This window comes from Hemitrygon akajei, chromosome 7, assembly GCF_048418815.1.
Source record: "Hemitrygon akajei chromosome 7, sHemAka1.3, whole genome shotgun sequence".
NCBI lineage: Eukaryota > Metazoa > Chordata > Chondrichthyes > Myliobatiformes > Dasyatidae > Hemitrygon > Hemitrygon akajei.
Window position 1 is genome coordinate 160,801,086 of NC_133130.1, and position 16,542 is coordinate 160,817,627.

At 40.1% G+C, this 16,542-nt stretch overlaps 1 protein-coding gene across 1 annotated transcript in view; it reads right to left on the reverse strand.

Annotated features, from left to right (window-relative positions):
* The window catches only part of LOC140731095 (serine/threonine-protein kinase N2-like), a 51,423-nt gene that overhangs the window by 7,177 nt on the left and 27,704 nt on the right, over positions 1–16,542 (reverse strand). Inside the window, exons 12-18 of the mRNA XM_073052375.1 lie at positions 14,106–14,217; positions 9,810–9,895; positions 9,241–9,307; positions 6,302–6,393; positions 4,405–4,581; positions 3,248–3,310; positions 1,589–1,665 (exon numbers count right to left, since the gene is read on the reverse strand). Coding sequence (XP_072908476.1) covers positions 1,589–1,665; positions 3,248–3,310; positions 4,405–4,581; positions 6,302–6,393; positions 9,241–9,307; positions 9,810–9,895; positions 14,106–14,217 — 674 coding nt within the window. The remainder of the gene's footprint in view (positions 1–1,588; positions 1,666–3,247; positions 3,311–4,404; positions 4,582–6,301; positions 6,394–9,240; positions 9,308–9,809; positions 9,896–14,105; positions 14,218–16,542) is intronic.

Consider the following 16,542-nt stretch of genomic DNA (forward strand, 5'->3'; position numbering starts at 1 on the left):
ATCTCAACCTGGACACTAATCAAATAAGTATCAGGAGATCCTTAGGGCTGTGTGAACAAACTCAACAATATACACAACCACTCTAATGATCTTCATGCATCAGGCAATGCTCAGCTGCTAGAAAGAATAGCTGATAAAAAGAGACTCCCTACTTTCTAAACATCTCCCCCACATTCTCTCTCTCTGACAACCTGCATACATTTCTTTCCAGATATGATAAAGGATCACAGACTCAAAAACTTTGACCTTTGCTTTCCAGATATCGGAAAAAGTAAAATTAGCCAGCATTTTTTGGCTTAGTTTCAGATTTTCATTATCTACTGTTTTTAAATTTCCATGTATTGATTTAAGAAAAAGCAGCAGTTTTTGCTAAATTAAGAAATATGCATTTGCCCGAGAAGTTGAAATTGCAAAAGCCACAGTCACTGATAGAGGCTCATACTTTCTGCCCCAAATAATCCTCTTGTTGTAATAGTGCTCCATCTAGTGATTCAACCAAGATCAACGAACAATATCTCCAGTGATTCAACCAAGATCAACGAACAATTTTCCCCAGCATATCTCTGTAAACTTCCTTTGTACTTGCCCTCAAAAAAAAACTTACTGGAGCACATTCCCATGGTTCTCTAATATCTCACACATTCAGCTATTTACATTCAGTGGCCACTTTATTAGGTATACCAGCTCGTTAATACAAATATCTAATCAGCCAATCATGTGGCAGTAACTCAATGCATAAAAGCGTGCAGACATGGTCAAGAGGTTCAGTTGTCGTTCAGACCAAACATCAGAATTGGAAAGAGATGCAATCTAAGACACTTTGACTATGAAATGATTATTGGTGCCAGACAGGGTGTTTGAGTATCTCAGAAGCTGTTGTGTGCAAAAACCCCAAGAGTTCAGCAATCTCTAGTGTTTATAGAGGATGATGCAAAAACATTAAGTGCATGGCAGTTCTGTGGGCAAAAATGCCTTGTTAATGAGAAAGGAGAATGGCCAGACTGGTTCAAGCTAACAAGAAGATGACAGTAACTCAAATAACCGCACTTTACAACAGTGGTGTGTAGAAGAGCGTCTCTGAATGTACAACACTTTGTACTTTCAAGTGGACGGGCTACAACAGCAGAAGACAATGAACTTACACTCAGTGGCCACTTTATTAAGTACAAGAGGTCCCAATAAAGTGTGCACCGAGTTAATTTTTAGCCTGGACAGTGGTCTCTGGGAATTCAAGAATGGAACATCCTGGTCAAGTCTGATGACATTCCACTCTTATGCAACATCAACATATATACACAGTCAGAGAGTATTAACCAATGACCAAAATGAATACATTGATTTCTTCTCCCTCCCTATTCCTACTACCTGATGGCCAGGCTGCTACGTTGGTATATCAACTGTTTGTAACTGAGATAAAAAAATTCAAATTCAATACTATTCTCACCACGCTACCAGAAATACAAATAGCCCTGTAGGAGCAAGAGAAACTAAAATTGCAGGAAATGCAAAGCAAGTCAGTATCTGTGACCCTGTGCTTCATCCATTAGAACTATCTATTAAGCAACTCAAAGAAAACAGAGAAATTTACCTTCTTTACAGAGTCCAAAGTCACCAATTTTAACATAACCATCAGCATCCATCAATAAATTGTCCAGCTTCAGATCCCTGCAAAAGATACAAGGGCAAAAGTTAAAGTTCTGCACTCAGTCAATGTTTACTGTACTAGGATGTTAGAAGTGAAAGGACTCAGATGGTTAGAACAAAAGCAGAAACTGGAAATTTGAAATTTAACCAGGAAATATAGCAGTGACTGTATTTTTTTCTTTGCAGAACTAGGTTTAAGTCGATAAAGGTGAGTTAGAAAAAAGGACAACAAAAAGAGAAAGTTTATGATAGGCTAGTATGCAAAAGAGATTTAATGGCAAAGAGGTCATGCAAAAGATGATAGCTTAAATTGGATTGGGGAAAAAAAAAGTAAATCGGGAGTCGTGTAAATGTCAAATAATTATCTGAAATTAAGAGCAGGAGGCTGGGATGAAGAATGTAAATCTGAAATGTCGAGTCTAAAAAGTTGTAACCCTAACCCTAATCAGAAGTGTGGTTCCTTAACCTGAAATTATCCAATTTAGTGTTGTTATTTGAAGTTGTGGAGCTTTGAATTACATAAAAATTGACTTACATTGCTCATAGTATATTTTTAGCAGCAAGCCTACAAAAATTAAAAATGCTAACAACTGATTTTAAAAAATTGTTTGTGCAGTTTCCTTGACAAAAGCGGATCAGATTCAAACTAGAAAATTTTTTAAAGGGCAACTTGTATCGGCAAATGCAGGCAGTTAACCTTCATGAAAATTTGCATTTAACTTGTGATTCACCAACACTGACTAAATCCTACTCATCACACTGCAATCTACCACAGGACCTATTCAAACTAATATTCTTTTTTAAAAAAGACAATATTTTGCATTCTGATTGACTTATCTCTGGAATTTCTGTAAAACAAAACTATTACTACTTGTCCAGGCCTGTAGCTCATCCCATCACAAAATTTCTTCAGTAAAAAAAAGACTAAACTAACTGGGTTTGTTCACATCGACTTGAGGAATAAATTGGGTGTGAAAGGAACAAAGAAACATGTTTACATCAATCATTTATCGTAAAAAAATAAAATAAATGAAGAAAACAAAAGTCTGTGGTGTCAGGGCCAATTACTTTCTTTGATTACCAGGGCGAGCTGTGTTTGGAATTGGAATAGGACCAAATACATGGGAGTTAATGTAACAACTAGGAGCTAAAGGCTGTACATGACTGTTGACTGCAGGGTACTTATAGCATTTCCTGTCATATAATCCTATATCATAATTCTTTTCCAGTTTTCTGTTATAATCTTATAGCATCATATTAGCTGTGGCATTACTGAGTTGCAAAAGCTTTAAGGATTGGGGATGGGGGGTGGGGAAGAGTTCTGAATAGTACTGCTCTGAGAATCCTAACCTGCATGGTGCACGCAAGATAGGGTCAGGGCTGACAGCGTTCCTGTACGGGGCAGAGATCCCTCCATCTAGGAGATGGAATGGAATTTATCAGGAATCAGTAAATGGCGCAAATCAAGTTGGCATGGCAGCCAAGACCGCATTGTGAACTTTCAGAGTGAATGTCCAATATTTTAAGGATTACCAATAGGTACAGATCTTTCAAATATAAATGGTTTCTAACAAGTATACTTGAGTACTTAAGCCAAGGTTACCTGTAAACTATACTTTTCTCGTGTAGAAACTGCAAGCCAAGAATAACACAGGCTGCATAAAATCTGAGGAAACACAAAGGAAGCAAACAACCAAGTGAAAAGTAAACTTAATCACAATAATATAGAAATATAGGAAAATGAGTGTGGTAGGTAGTTATCGACAAAAAAAAGTCAGTTATTCTGTTGTTTGATTCTAACATAACAGCAGATTTTTTTTCTTTTCATAGACAAAGGTAGACTCCTACAGCACAGAAACATGCCCTATGACCCACCAAGTCCACACCAACCACCATTAAAGTAATTCCATATTATCATTTTTCTCAAAGCCATTTAATCTTGTTTGTTTTTAAAAATACACTTCAGTATACTGCTTTTGACTACTTATGACAAATTTAAATCATTGTCTGTTGACTAATACATGTTCTAACAAATTAGGGTTCACCACGGAAAACTGGCTATAGTGATTCACACTTTAAAAGATTGCTGATTGAGCTGAATTAAAGGCAAATTAATCAATGATTGTAGTACAAACTCAAGCCTGCATTAGAAGAAATGCAATGATAAGTGTTAAGATGGATGAAATATTTTCTGAAATTATGACAAAACTGTCCTCCTTTGGATCTAGATATTAATATCAGTTATAAGCATAATTATGGTGCAATTCATTGACCAAAGATACCACCACACGGCAGAAAGTTTGCAAGTAGTAGATCACAGCCAGCCAGCATCTGAAGCATGTTGTAAAGAAAGGAAGCAACTTCCTCTGACACTGAAAGCATGGGTTGTGAGTGAGCTTTGACAGGCAGATTGGCTTATCATTGTTTCCTTTCATACCTGAGTAATTCTTAAGCTCCTTTTGAGGTGAATTTTAAATTATTCAACCAGAATATGGGTTTTGCTGTGAAAGCCAGAACTTACTGCCCATACCTCTGAACTACTGATTTGGGTTTAGACTTATCAGCAACTTTAAAAAGGCAGAATACTTCATAACAAGAACATTGTAAGAGTTACTAATTGGAATTCACAATGGATGATCAGTTTCATTACAGAACCACAACTATATTATACTCTTTACTATCTGAATATGTGGATCACCTACCATCCACATCACAATGGAATAAATGGGATAAGGTACAAAATTCTCAAGGACCACTTACTGAGCCCGGGGTTCTGAGAAGACATTGGAACGAATGTGTTTCATGAGGTCTCCTCCAGGTGCGTACTCCATCACAAAGCAAACATGACTTGGTGTTTGAAAGCAGGCAAAGAGGTTCACTAGAAAAGGATGCCGAGCAGAGCTTGCGGTCTCAAGGATCCTTTTCTCACACATCAGACTAAAAAATCAATAGATTGGAACAAATGAGTGAAGAGCTTTCTTTAGCCATCTTCATTTACATGCATTATCATTGTGCAATAAATAGCATTCTAACCTGTCTCAAAATATGATTAACTGTAAATAACAGGCAGAGAATTGATTTACAGTTCCACAGAAGTAATGGAATCTTCCATAAGAACTAGTAAAATTCCTGCAGTCAAATATCATAAACCAAATAACTGGACAAGAAAATATTGAGTGGTTAGTAAAGTTGACAGAACAATGGCATATTATTCTGCAAAAAATTTAATTGACTTTAGGCGGAGAAAACCAGAGGTCCATGAGCCAGTCCTCATTAGAGGATCAGAGGTACAGAGGGTCATTAACTTTAAATTCCTCAGTGTTAAGATTTCAGAGAACCTTTCCTGGGCCCAGCGCACAAATATTATAACAAAGAAACTGTGACATTGCCTCTACCTCCTTAGGAGTTTGCGAAGATTTGGCATGACATCTAAAACTTTGACAAACTTCTATTGATGTGTAGTGGAGAATCTATTGACTGGCTGCATTACAGCCTGGAATGCCTTTGAACAGAAAATTCTACAAAAAGTAGTGAATATGGCTCAGTCCATCACAGATAAATCCCTCCTTACTATTGAGCACATCTACAGGTAATCAGCATCCATCATCAGGAACCCCCACTACCCAGGTCATACTATCATCACACTGCTGCCATCAGGAAGGTGGTACAAGAGCCTCAGGACTCACACCACCAGCTTCAGGAACAGTTATTACCCCTCAACCATCAGGTTCTTCAACCAAAAAGAAGATAACTTCACTTGCCCCATCATTGAAATGCTCCCACAACCTATAGACACATTTTCAAGGACTCTTCATCTCATGTTCTCAATATTTATTGATTGTTTATTTATTATTATTCTTTATGTATTTGCATAGTTTGTCATCCTTTGCACACTGGTTGAACACCCAAGTTGATGTGGTCTTTCATTGAATCTATTATGGATTTATTGAGTATGCTAGCAAGAAAATGAATCTCAGGGCTGAATAGCGTTATATAAATGTACTTTGATAATAAGTTTACTTTGAACTTTTGAATCATTTTAGTCTACTTGACCCATCCACAGACTTTGGAGTTGCTCACCACATCAGTTTCAAACAACTCTCTTCTTTCAAGACTTTACTCCTCAGGTAACTCTCTTATCTAGCCAATCTTAAGTCAAAAAGCCAAAGGAAATACAGAAAATTTGAAATAAATAGTAAGTGCTGCAAACACTCAGCTGGTCAGGCAGCATCTGTGAAGAGAGAAGTAGAATTAAAGTTTCAGAATTAAAAGGTCAAATCTTGATGACAGCTTATCAAAACAAAATGTTATTCATTTCTCCATGGATGCTGCCTGACCTGCTGAATATTCCCCAACACTTTGTCAGAGTTGTGCTCTTCTTTTCCTGTCTCAACATCTTCCTCTACCACCAACTTTTCTCATTTACATTCTGCCCCACAATTGTATCACTGGGGAGTGGAGGGTATGGGTTTAAGGTAATTATTAAGATTAAAGGTGGGGAAGGTTAAACAAAGGTATGAAATTCTCTGCCTGACTGAGTGCAAAGGCAGATATTATCAGCATAAACTCTTGAACATCTGGCTCTAACATACAAGTCCACTATTGTATTTGTTAACATGCAGGGATACAATTTGTTGTACAAGTGACAAACACCTACCTGTCCACTTCATCTCGAAGCACTATATTACATTTCTTCAAGGCTTTAATAGCAAACAGTCTCTTTGTAAACTTATATTCTGCAAGAAGCACCTAGAAAACAGAAAAAAATATTAGGACAGAAATATTTTGAGATTTGAAGCAAGAAGGCTGCGAGTGGGACGACTAAGGATTTCCGGAGCAGAGGCATTTTACTACTCAGGGTAAAGAGAGGCAAGACTGCGCAGGCGCATGACGTCAGCCAGTAGAGCAGGAAAAGTTTTAAAAAGAAGACCGCCATGTCCAGCGGGCAGTAGAGTAAGAAGGTAGCAGAGTTTGGCTCAATGGGCTTAGGTGGTAACGGGATGAGGCGAGGTAGGTTTACCTGTGTTAACTGTGGGAAGGAAGTATGTGTGTGAGGCCGGTGTTCTGTGCTCAGCGTCAGATGTGGGAAGTCCTGGAGTCTCCCAGCCTCCCGGAAGGCCACATCTGCACCAGATGTGTCAAGCTGCAGCTCCTAAGGGACCACGTTAGGGAACTGGAGTTGCAACTAGATGACCTTCGTCTGGTCAGGGAGAGCGAGGAGGTGATAGAAAGGAGTTATAGCCAGGTGGTCACACTGGGGTCACGGGAGACAGACAAGTGGGTCACAGTCAGGAGAAGAGTCAGGTACTAGAGAGTACCCCTGTGGCTGTACCCCTTGACAATAAGTACTCCTCTTTGAATACTGTTGGTGGGGGGGTGGGGGGGGAGACAGCCTACCTGGGGGAAGCAACAGTGGCTGTGTCTCTGGCATAGAGTCCAGCCCTGTGGCTCAGAAGGGTAGGGAAAGGAAGAGGAAGGCAGTAGTGATAGGGGACTCCAAAGTTAGGGGGCCAGACAGGCGATTCTGTGGATGCAGGATAGAAACACAGATAGTAGTTTGCCTCCCAGGTGCCAGGGTCTGGGATGTTTCAGATTACGTCCAAGATATCCTGCAGTAGGAGGGAGAACAGCCAGAGGTCATGGTACATTTTGGTACCACTGACAAAGGTAGGAAAAGGGAAGAGGTCCTGAAAACAGGCTACAGGGAGTTAGGAAGGAAATTGAGAAGCAGGACCACAAAAGTAGTAATCTCAGGGTTACTGCCTGTGCCATGTGACAGCGAGTACAGGAATAGAACGCGGTGGAGGATAAATGCGTTGCTGAGGGATTGGAGCAGGGAGCAGGGATTCAGATTTCTGGATCATTGGGACCTCTTTTGGGGCAGGTGTCACCTGTACAAAAAGGATGGGTTGCACTTGAATCCTAGGGGTCTAATATCCTGATGGGGAGGTTTGCTAAGACTACTGGGGAGAGTTTAAACTAGAATTGTTGGGGGGTGGGAACCGAACTGAAGAGACTGGAGAAGAGGAGGTTGGATCACAAATAGAGAAAGCTTGGAGACAGTGTGAGGGAGGATAGGCAGGTGATAGAGAAGGGACTTGCTCAGACTGATGGTTTGAGATGTGTCTACTTTAATGCAAGGAGTATGGTGAACAAAGCAGATGAGCTTAGAGCATGGATCAGCACTTGGAGCTATGATGTGGTGGCCATTACAGAGACTTGGATGGCTCAGGGGCAAGAATGGTTACTTCAAGTGCCAAGTTTAAATGTTTCAGAAAGCACAGGGAGGGAGGCAAAAGAGGTGGGGGCATGCACTGTTGATCAGAGATAGTGTCACAGCTTCAGAAAAGGTGGACATCATGGAGGGATTGTCTACGGAGTCTCTGTGGGTGGAGGTTAGGAACAGGAAAGGGGCCAATAACTTTACCGGCAACACAAGAGAATCCGCAGATGCTGGAAATAAATAAAAACACAAAATGCTGGCAGAACTCAGCAGGCCAGACAGCATCTATGGGAGGAGGTAGTGACGACGTTTCGGCCCGAAACGTCATCATTACCTCCTCCCATAGATGCTGTCTGGCCTGCTGAGTTCTGCCAGCATTTTGTGTTTTTAATGACTTTACCGGGTGTTTTTTTATAGGCCGCTCAATAGTACCAAGGATATCAAGGAGCAGATAAGGAAACAGATCCTGGAAAGGTGTAATAATAACAGAGTTGTCATGGTGGAAGATTTTAATTTTCCAAATATTGATTAGCATCTCCCTAGAGCAAGGGGTTTAGATGGGGTGGAGTTTGTTAGGTGCGTTCAGGAAGATTTCTTGATACAATACGTAGATAAGCCTACAAGAGGAGAGACTATACTTGATTTGGTATTGGGAAATGAACCTGGTCAGGTGTCAGATCTCTCAGTGGGAGAGCATTTTGGAGATAGTGATCACAGTCACAGTGGGAGGAGCCACAGGTGCAGTCAGTGGGGGGGCGCATGTCCAGACAGGTATATGTAGTTCACCACACTAATCAAAGTGGCTCTATTCAAGAATCAAGCCTCACCTCATTTAATATTAAAATTTCTCTAGAGATGAAATAAATGCTCCATACCAAATGGTAACTTACAACAGTCAACACTGCATTTCTGAATGCTCCTAATACTATGTCATTTATACAACATGCAAACATTAATATATTTATAAGGGAAGAAAATCATCATGCACTGTCAAATTTATGTTGCAATAAGATACACAAGTAAAATTTCACTGATAATTTAAGAACAAGGAAAAAGTCTTCTGATTTATCAAAACCATATCCAGGGATTTACAAGATAAACTAGTGAAATAACTCAGTCGGTGAAGACAGAGGCATTGATTGCTCCAGACTCCAGCATCTGCAGCCTCTTGTCTCTCTATTTTCAAGTTAAACAACTGACAATAATGCCAAGATCACCTTTCACCAGTTGAACAAAAATTCAATTTGATATATCTAGGAAGTAGTTAATCTATTTAATTATTTAATCTGATCTAAATTGTAGAATGTTAAGAGAAGGTGCTAAACAGCAAGGTACTAAAAAAAATGACAGGAAGATTATAAATACCCCCATACCTTTCCAAAATGACCCTGTCCAAGCAAGGCCAAACAGCAGAAATCTTCAAAATGCAAGGTCTGCTGTCTGTAAAAAATAAGTTAGAATATTTTAAACACTACCACAATTAGCCAAGAACAGACTAATTAGTCTTGATAAGTTTAACACTGTTGTGGATTTGACCATGTTCCTTTCCTTCAATTAAGTGAAGAAGCCTGGAAGAACTTATTATCCACGCTCATACATGAAATATTATCACTTAAGATAGTGAGTGAAATATTGAAGACAACCACTCAATCACAGAGCAAAATAAAATTTGATGGGGGAGGGAGGTGATGGGTGGGGAAAGAGATGCAGGAGAAAGTCAAAGTACACAAAACAAAAAGAGGGCTATAGTCATGGATATAATACAAATATGAATGAGCAATCAAACATCTGGTGAAATTTTTTTAAAAAAAAAACAAATTATAGGCCAATTCAAAAATAATTCAGTCAAAGCTACTGAAATTCTACTGACTCAGCTGAAGTGGAGTTCAACCCAATTAAGCCGTCAGCCGTTTTGGACATATGACTAAGGTTCAGCCCTTACCTTGGTGCAATACAAACTTGATTTGATACATCTAGAAATTGGTTAATCTGTTGAGTTATCATATTTGTATCATTTTTAACTTCATCCTATAAAAGTGATAAACAACATTTGCATTAATTTTCTTACATGTGTCAAACAGAAGAATACTACAGAGTTAAGTAACTTTCTTTTGGGTAAGCGAGTGCATTGAGCAAAAGTACAGGTGGTTTATTTGCTTGCTATCCAATTATCTCAGTGAAACAGCACTTCAATTTTAAAATTCCTACACAAAATCTCTTTGTTTTTGTCCCTCTCTATTGCTAATCTTCTTCAGCACCATAATTCTCAGAGGACAGTGTTTTGTCAGTTCCAATCTCAAATATCCCAGACTTCAAATCATTCCACCATTGTCATCCTGATGCTTTCAATTGCCAAGGTACTAAAATTGAGAATTCTTGCCATAAATCTCTGCTCGTTCATTCTTGATAATGTCTGTCTGTATGCTCAAGGTTTTCAGTCCACTGTAAGTCATCCCTACAATCCATAGAACCATAGAACATTACAGCACAGAAACAGGCCTTTTGGCCCTTCTTGGCTGTGCCAAACCATTTTTCTGCCTAGTCCCACTGACCTGCACCTGGACCATATCCCTCCATACACTTCTCCACCATGTACCTGTCCAAGTTTTTCTTAAATGTTAAAAGTGAGCCTGCATTTACCTCTTCATCTGGCAGCTCATTCCACACTCCCACCACTCTCTGTGTGAAGAAGCCCCCCCCCCCCCCAATGTTCCCTTTAAATGTTTCCCCCTTCACCCTTAACCATATCCTCTGGGGGTTTTTTTCTCCCCTAGCCTCAGTGGAAAAAGCCTGCTTGCATTCACTATATCTATACCCATCATAATTTTATATACCTCTATCAAGTCTCCCCTCATTCTTCTACACTCCAGGGAATAAACTCCTAACCTATTCAATCTTCCTCTGTAACTCGGTTTCTCAAGTCCCGGCAACATCCTTGTAAAGCTTCTCTGCACTCTTTCAACCTTATTAATATCCTTCCTGTAATTCGGTGACCAAAACTGCACACAATACTCCAAATTCAGCCTCACCAATGTCTTATACAACCTCACCATAACATTCCAACTCTTATACTCAATACTTTGATTTACAAAGGCCAATGTACCAAAAGCTCTCTTTACAACCCTATCTATCTATAACACCACTTTTAGGGAATTTTGTATCTGTATTCCCAGATCCCTCTGTTCTACTGCACTCCTCGGTGTGCTACCATTTACCTTGTATGTTCTACCTTGGTTTGTCCTTCCAAAGTGCAATATCTCACATTTGTCTGTATTAAACTCCATCTGCCATTTTTCAGCCCATTTTTCCAGCTAGTCCAAATCCCTTTGCAAGCTTTGAAGACCTTCCTCACTGTCCACTACACCGCCAATCTTTGTTTCATCAGCAAATTTGCTGATCCAATTTACCACATTATCATCCAGATCATTGATATAGATAACAAATAACAATGGGCCCAGCACTGATCCCTGTGGCACACCACTAGTCACAGGCCTCCACTCAGAGAAGCAATCCTCCACTACCACTCTCTGACTTCTCCCATTAAGCCAATGTCCAATCCAATTTACTACCTCACCATGTATACCTAGCAACTGAATCTTCCTAACTAACCTCCCATGCGGCACCTTTTCAAAGGCCTTACTGAAGTCCATGTAGACAACATCCACTGCCTTCCCTCCATCCACTTTCCTGGTAACCTCCTCGAAAAACTTTAATAGATTTGTTAAACATGACCTAACACACACAAAGCCATGTTGACCCTCCCTAATAAGACCCTGTCTATCCAAATACTTGTAGATCCTATCTCTTAGTACTCCTTCCAATAATTTACCTACTACCAACGTCAAACTTATCAGCCTATAATTTCCCGGATTACTTTTAGAGCTTTTTTAAACAACGGAATAACATGAACTATCCTCCAATCCTCCAGCACCTCACCGGTAGATACCGACATTTTAAATATATCTGCCAGGGCCCCTGCAATTTCAACACTAGACTCCTTCCAGGTCCGAGGGAATACCCTGTCAGGTCCTAGGGATTTATCTACTCTGATTTGCCTGAAGACAGCAAGCACCTCCTCCTCTTCAATCTGTATAGCTTCCATGACCTCACTACCTGTTTGCTTTATTTCCATAGACTCCATACCAGTTTCCTTAGTAAATACAGACGCAAAAAAAAAAATACGATTTCCCCCATTTCTTTTGGTTCCATACATAGCCAACCACTCTGATCTTCAAGAGGACCAATTTTAATCCCTTACTATCCTTTTGCTATTAATATACCTGTAGAAGTTCTTTGGATTATCCTTCACCTTGACTGCCAAAGCAACCTCATGACTTCTTTTAGCCCTCCTGATTTCTTTCTTATGTTTTGTTTTTGCTCTTTTCATACTCCTCAAGCACTCTATTTGCTCCCTGTTTCCTATGCATGTCATGCATCTCTCTCTTCTTCTTTATCAGAGTTCCAATATCCCTTGAGAACCAAGGTTCCTTATTCTTATTCACTTTGCCTTTATTCCTGACAGGAACATACAAACTCTGCACTCAAAATTTCTCCTTTGAAGGCCTTCTACTTACCAATCACATCCTTGCAGAGAACAACCTGTCCCAATCCACGCTTTTTAGATCCTTTCTCATTTCTTCAAATTTGGCCTTTTTCCAGTTTAGAACCTCAACCCGAGGACCAAATCTACCTTTATCCATGATCAAGTTGAAACTAATGGTGTTATGATCACTGGAACCAAAGTTTCCCCTACACAAACTTCCGCCACCTGTCCTAATAGGAGATCTAATATTGCATCCTCTCTAGTCGGTACCTCTACATATTGATTTAGAAAACTTTCCTGAACACATTTTACAAACTCTAACCCGTCTAGACCTTTAACAGTATGGGAATCCCAATCAATATGTGGAAAATTCTTGCTGACTATTGGATGGTCTATAATACAACCCCATTAATGTGGTCATACCTTTTCTGTTTCTCAGCTCCATCCATATGGCCTCAGTAGACAAGCCCTCTAATCTGTCCTGCCTGAGCACTGCTGTAACATTTTCCCTGACTAGCAATGCCACCACCCCCCCCACCCCCCCACTCATCGTCCCTCTGCCTTTATCACGTCTGAAACATTGGAACCCTGGAACATTAAGCTGCTAGTCCTGCCCCTCCTGTAGCCAAGTTTCACTAATGGCTACAATGTCATAATTCCATGTGTCAATCCACACCCTCAGCTCGTCAGCCTTCCCCACAATACTCCTTGCATTGAAATAGACACACCTCAGAAGATTATTACCACCACACACAACACTTCTATTTGTGACTGTACATGAACCTTTAATATCATTTATTTTCACCCCCACTCCACAATCTGTTCTGGCACTCTGGTTCCCATCCCCCTGCAAATCTAGTTTAAACCCTGCCCCCACCCAATAGCAGTAACAAACCTCCCTGCAAGGATATTGGTCCCCTTGTAGTTCAGGTGTAAACCGTCTCTCTTGTACAGGTCCCACCTGCCCCAGAAGAGATCCCAATGGTCCTGAAATCCTATCCCCTACACCAGTTCCTCAGCCACGTGTTCATCCTCCAAAGCATCCTATTCTTACCCTCACTGTCACGTGGCACAGGTAGCAATCCTGAGATTACCACCCTTGAGGTCCTGCTTTTTAACTTCCTACCAAGCTCTCTATGCTCACTCTTCAGGACCTCCTCACTCTTTCTTCCTACATCATTCATTCTCTCAAGTGTTCTTTGAAATTGTTGACCAAGCTTTACTGCATTGATATCTTGTGCAGTTCTGCAACAATTTTTTGTTTGCTAATGCTCTAAACTTCTTTAGGATATTTAAAACTATGTGAATGGAAGTTGCTGCTATTGTGATTACATATATAGCCTTTTATTTTCCAGAAATAACCCAAGGTACTTCAGCACAACACGCTTTGAAATGTAATCCCTTACATGAATCAGTTCATTGATATTCAAAGAAGTGAAATCACCAGTTGGTATACTGTTAAAAGTGATATTGATTGAAGAACATTTGTTCTTGTTATCCACCCGATTTAACATAACATATAGCTGCAACTAAAATGTTCTGCTTAAATCCTATGCTTACTTCAAATTATATAAACATACAATTTCAAGACTTCTTTCTTCTCCCTTCTACCCCATAAATCAAAAACATTCTACTTTCTTATTTTACAAGCAAGAAATACTATTCCCTTCCCTCTCACCAGGAACAGTTCCTTACCTGACTATTAATCAGTGCAAGAATCTTTTCGTCTGAAGAACTATTTATAAATGGCCGAGATGGCTTGGGAGGAGACTCAGGGCTGAAGTTTAGGTTGACAGGTGTGAAGTCCCTATATAACATAAGCAGAATTAAGTAATAGTCATGGAGTCATAGAGAAGTATAGCACAGAGCCAGGTCCTTCGGACTGTCTTGTCTATGCTAAAACCATTTAAAGTGCCTACTCCCATTGACCTGCACCAGGATCATAGCACTCCACAGCTCTCCATACCCCTACCATCCATGCACCTATCCAAACTTCTCTTAAATGTTGAAATCGAGCTTGCATGTACCACTTGTGGCAGCTCATTCCACACTCTCATGACCCCGAGTGAAAAAGTTTCCCCTCATGTTCCCCTTAAATTTCTCACCTTTCAACCTTAAACCATGACCTCTGGTTGTAGATTTACCCAACCTCAGTGGAAAAAGCCTGCTTGCATTTACCCTATCTCTACCCCTCATAATTTTGATAACCTCTATCAAATCTCCTCCCAATCTTCTACGTTCTAAAGAATACAATCAATCTTTCCTTATAACTCAGGTCTGGAGTTGAAATGTCCTTGAAAATTTTCTCTATGCTCTTTCAACCTTGTTTACATCTTTCCTGTAGGTAGGTGACCAAAACTGCACACTATGTCTCAAAATACACCAACGTCTTATACAACTTCAACATAATGTCTCATCTCCTGTACTCAATGCATAGGTTTATGAAGACCAATGTGCTGAAAGCTTTCTTTACAACCCTAACTACCTGTAACACTATTTTTAACAAATTATGGACCTGTATTCCCAGGGCCCTTTGCTCTACCACATTCCTGCATGCCCTACCATTCACTGTACACGACCTACCTTGATCGATCATACTAAAGTACAATACCTTGCACATGTCTCCATTAAATTTCATCTGCCATTTTTCAGCTCATTTTTTCTACTATTGGAGATCCCTCTGCAAGCCACGATAGCCTTCCTTGCTGTCCATTACATCCCCAATCATGGTGTCATCTGCAAATTTGCTGGTCCAGTTAATTACATTATCATCCAGATCAACAAAGGACCCAGTACTCCACTAGTCACAGTGCTTCAGTCAGAGGTAACAATCTACTACCACTCTCTGGCTTCTCCCACAAAGCCAATATCTAATCCAATTTACTACCTCATCTTGAATGCCGAGTGGCTGAACCTTCTTGACCAGCCGCACATGTGGAACCTTGTCAAATGCCTTACTAAAGTTCATGTACACAAAATCCACTGCCTTGCCTTCATCCACCTTCAAGGTAACTTCCTCAAATCTCTACTAGTTAGACATGACCTACCAATGCACAAAGCATGACTATCCTTAATCAGTCCATGTCTATCCAAACACTTTATATCTGGTCCCTTAGAATACCTTCCAATAACCTTCCCACAACTAATGTCAGACTCACCAGCCTCTAATTTCCTGGTTTATGTTTAGAGCCTTTTTAAACAGAGAAACAACATTGGCTATCCACCAATTCTCTGGTACCTCTCCTGTTGTTAAGGATGATTTAAATAACTCTGCCAGGCCCCAGCAATTTCTGCACTTGCCTCCCATAGGGTCTGAGGGAACACCTTGCCAGGCCCTGTGGATTTGTCCACCCCGATTTGCCCCAGGATAGCAAACACCTCCTCCTCTGTAATCTGTACAGGGTACATGAAGTAGATGCTGCTTTGTCTCACTTCTACAGACTCTGTCCATCTCCTGAGTAAATACAGATGCAAAAAAAAATTAAGATTTCCCCCATCTCTTTGGGCTCCACATATAGATTATCATTCAGATCTCCCAGAGAACCAATTTTGTCCCTTCATCTTTTCTGCTAGAGTAACTTCATGCATTATATTAGCTCTCGATTTCTTTCTTGTGTTCCCTTGCATTTCTTATACTGTGTAAGAACCTCATTCAATCTACCTGCCTATACCTGCCACGAACCTCCTTTTTTCTCTCTTAACCAGAGTCTCAATATCTTTTGAAAGCCAAGGTACCCTACAGTTATCTTTACCTTCTATTCTAACATGCACATACACACTTTGAACTCTCAAAGTTTCGCTTTTGCGGGCCGACCACTTACCAAGTACACCTTTGCCAGAAAACAGTCTGTCCTAATCTACATTTGCCAGATCATTTCTGATCCCATCAAAATTGGACTTTCTCCAATTTAGAATCTGTACCCATGGACCAGACTCATTTTTTTTGCATAGTTATTTTAAAACTAATGGCATTGTGGTCACTAGATTCAAAGTGTTCTCCTACACAAATTTCTGTCATCTGCCCTGTCTCATTCCCTCATAGCAGATCCAATATCGCATGCTCTCTTGTTGGGATTTCTATGTACTGATATGCAAAAATGAAATACCTAGACATCATAAGCACATTCATTTA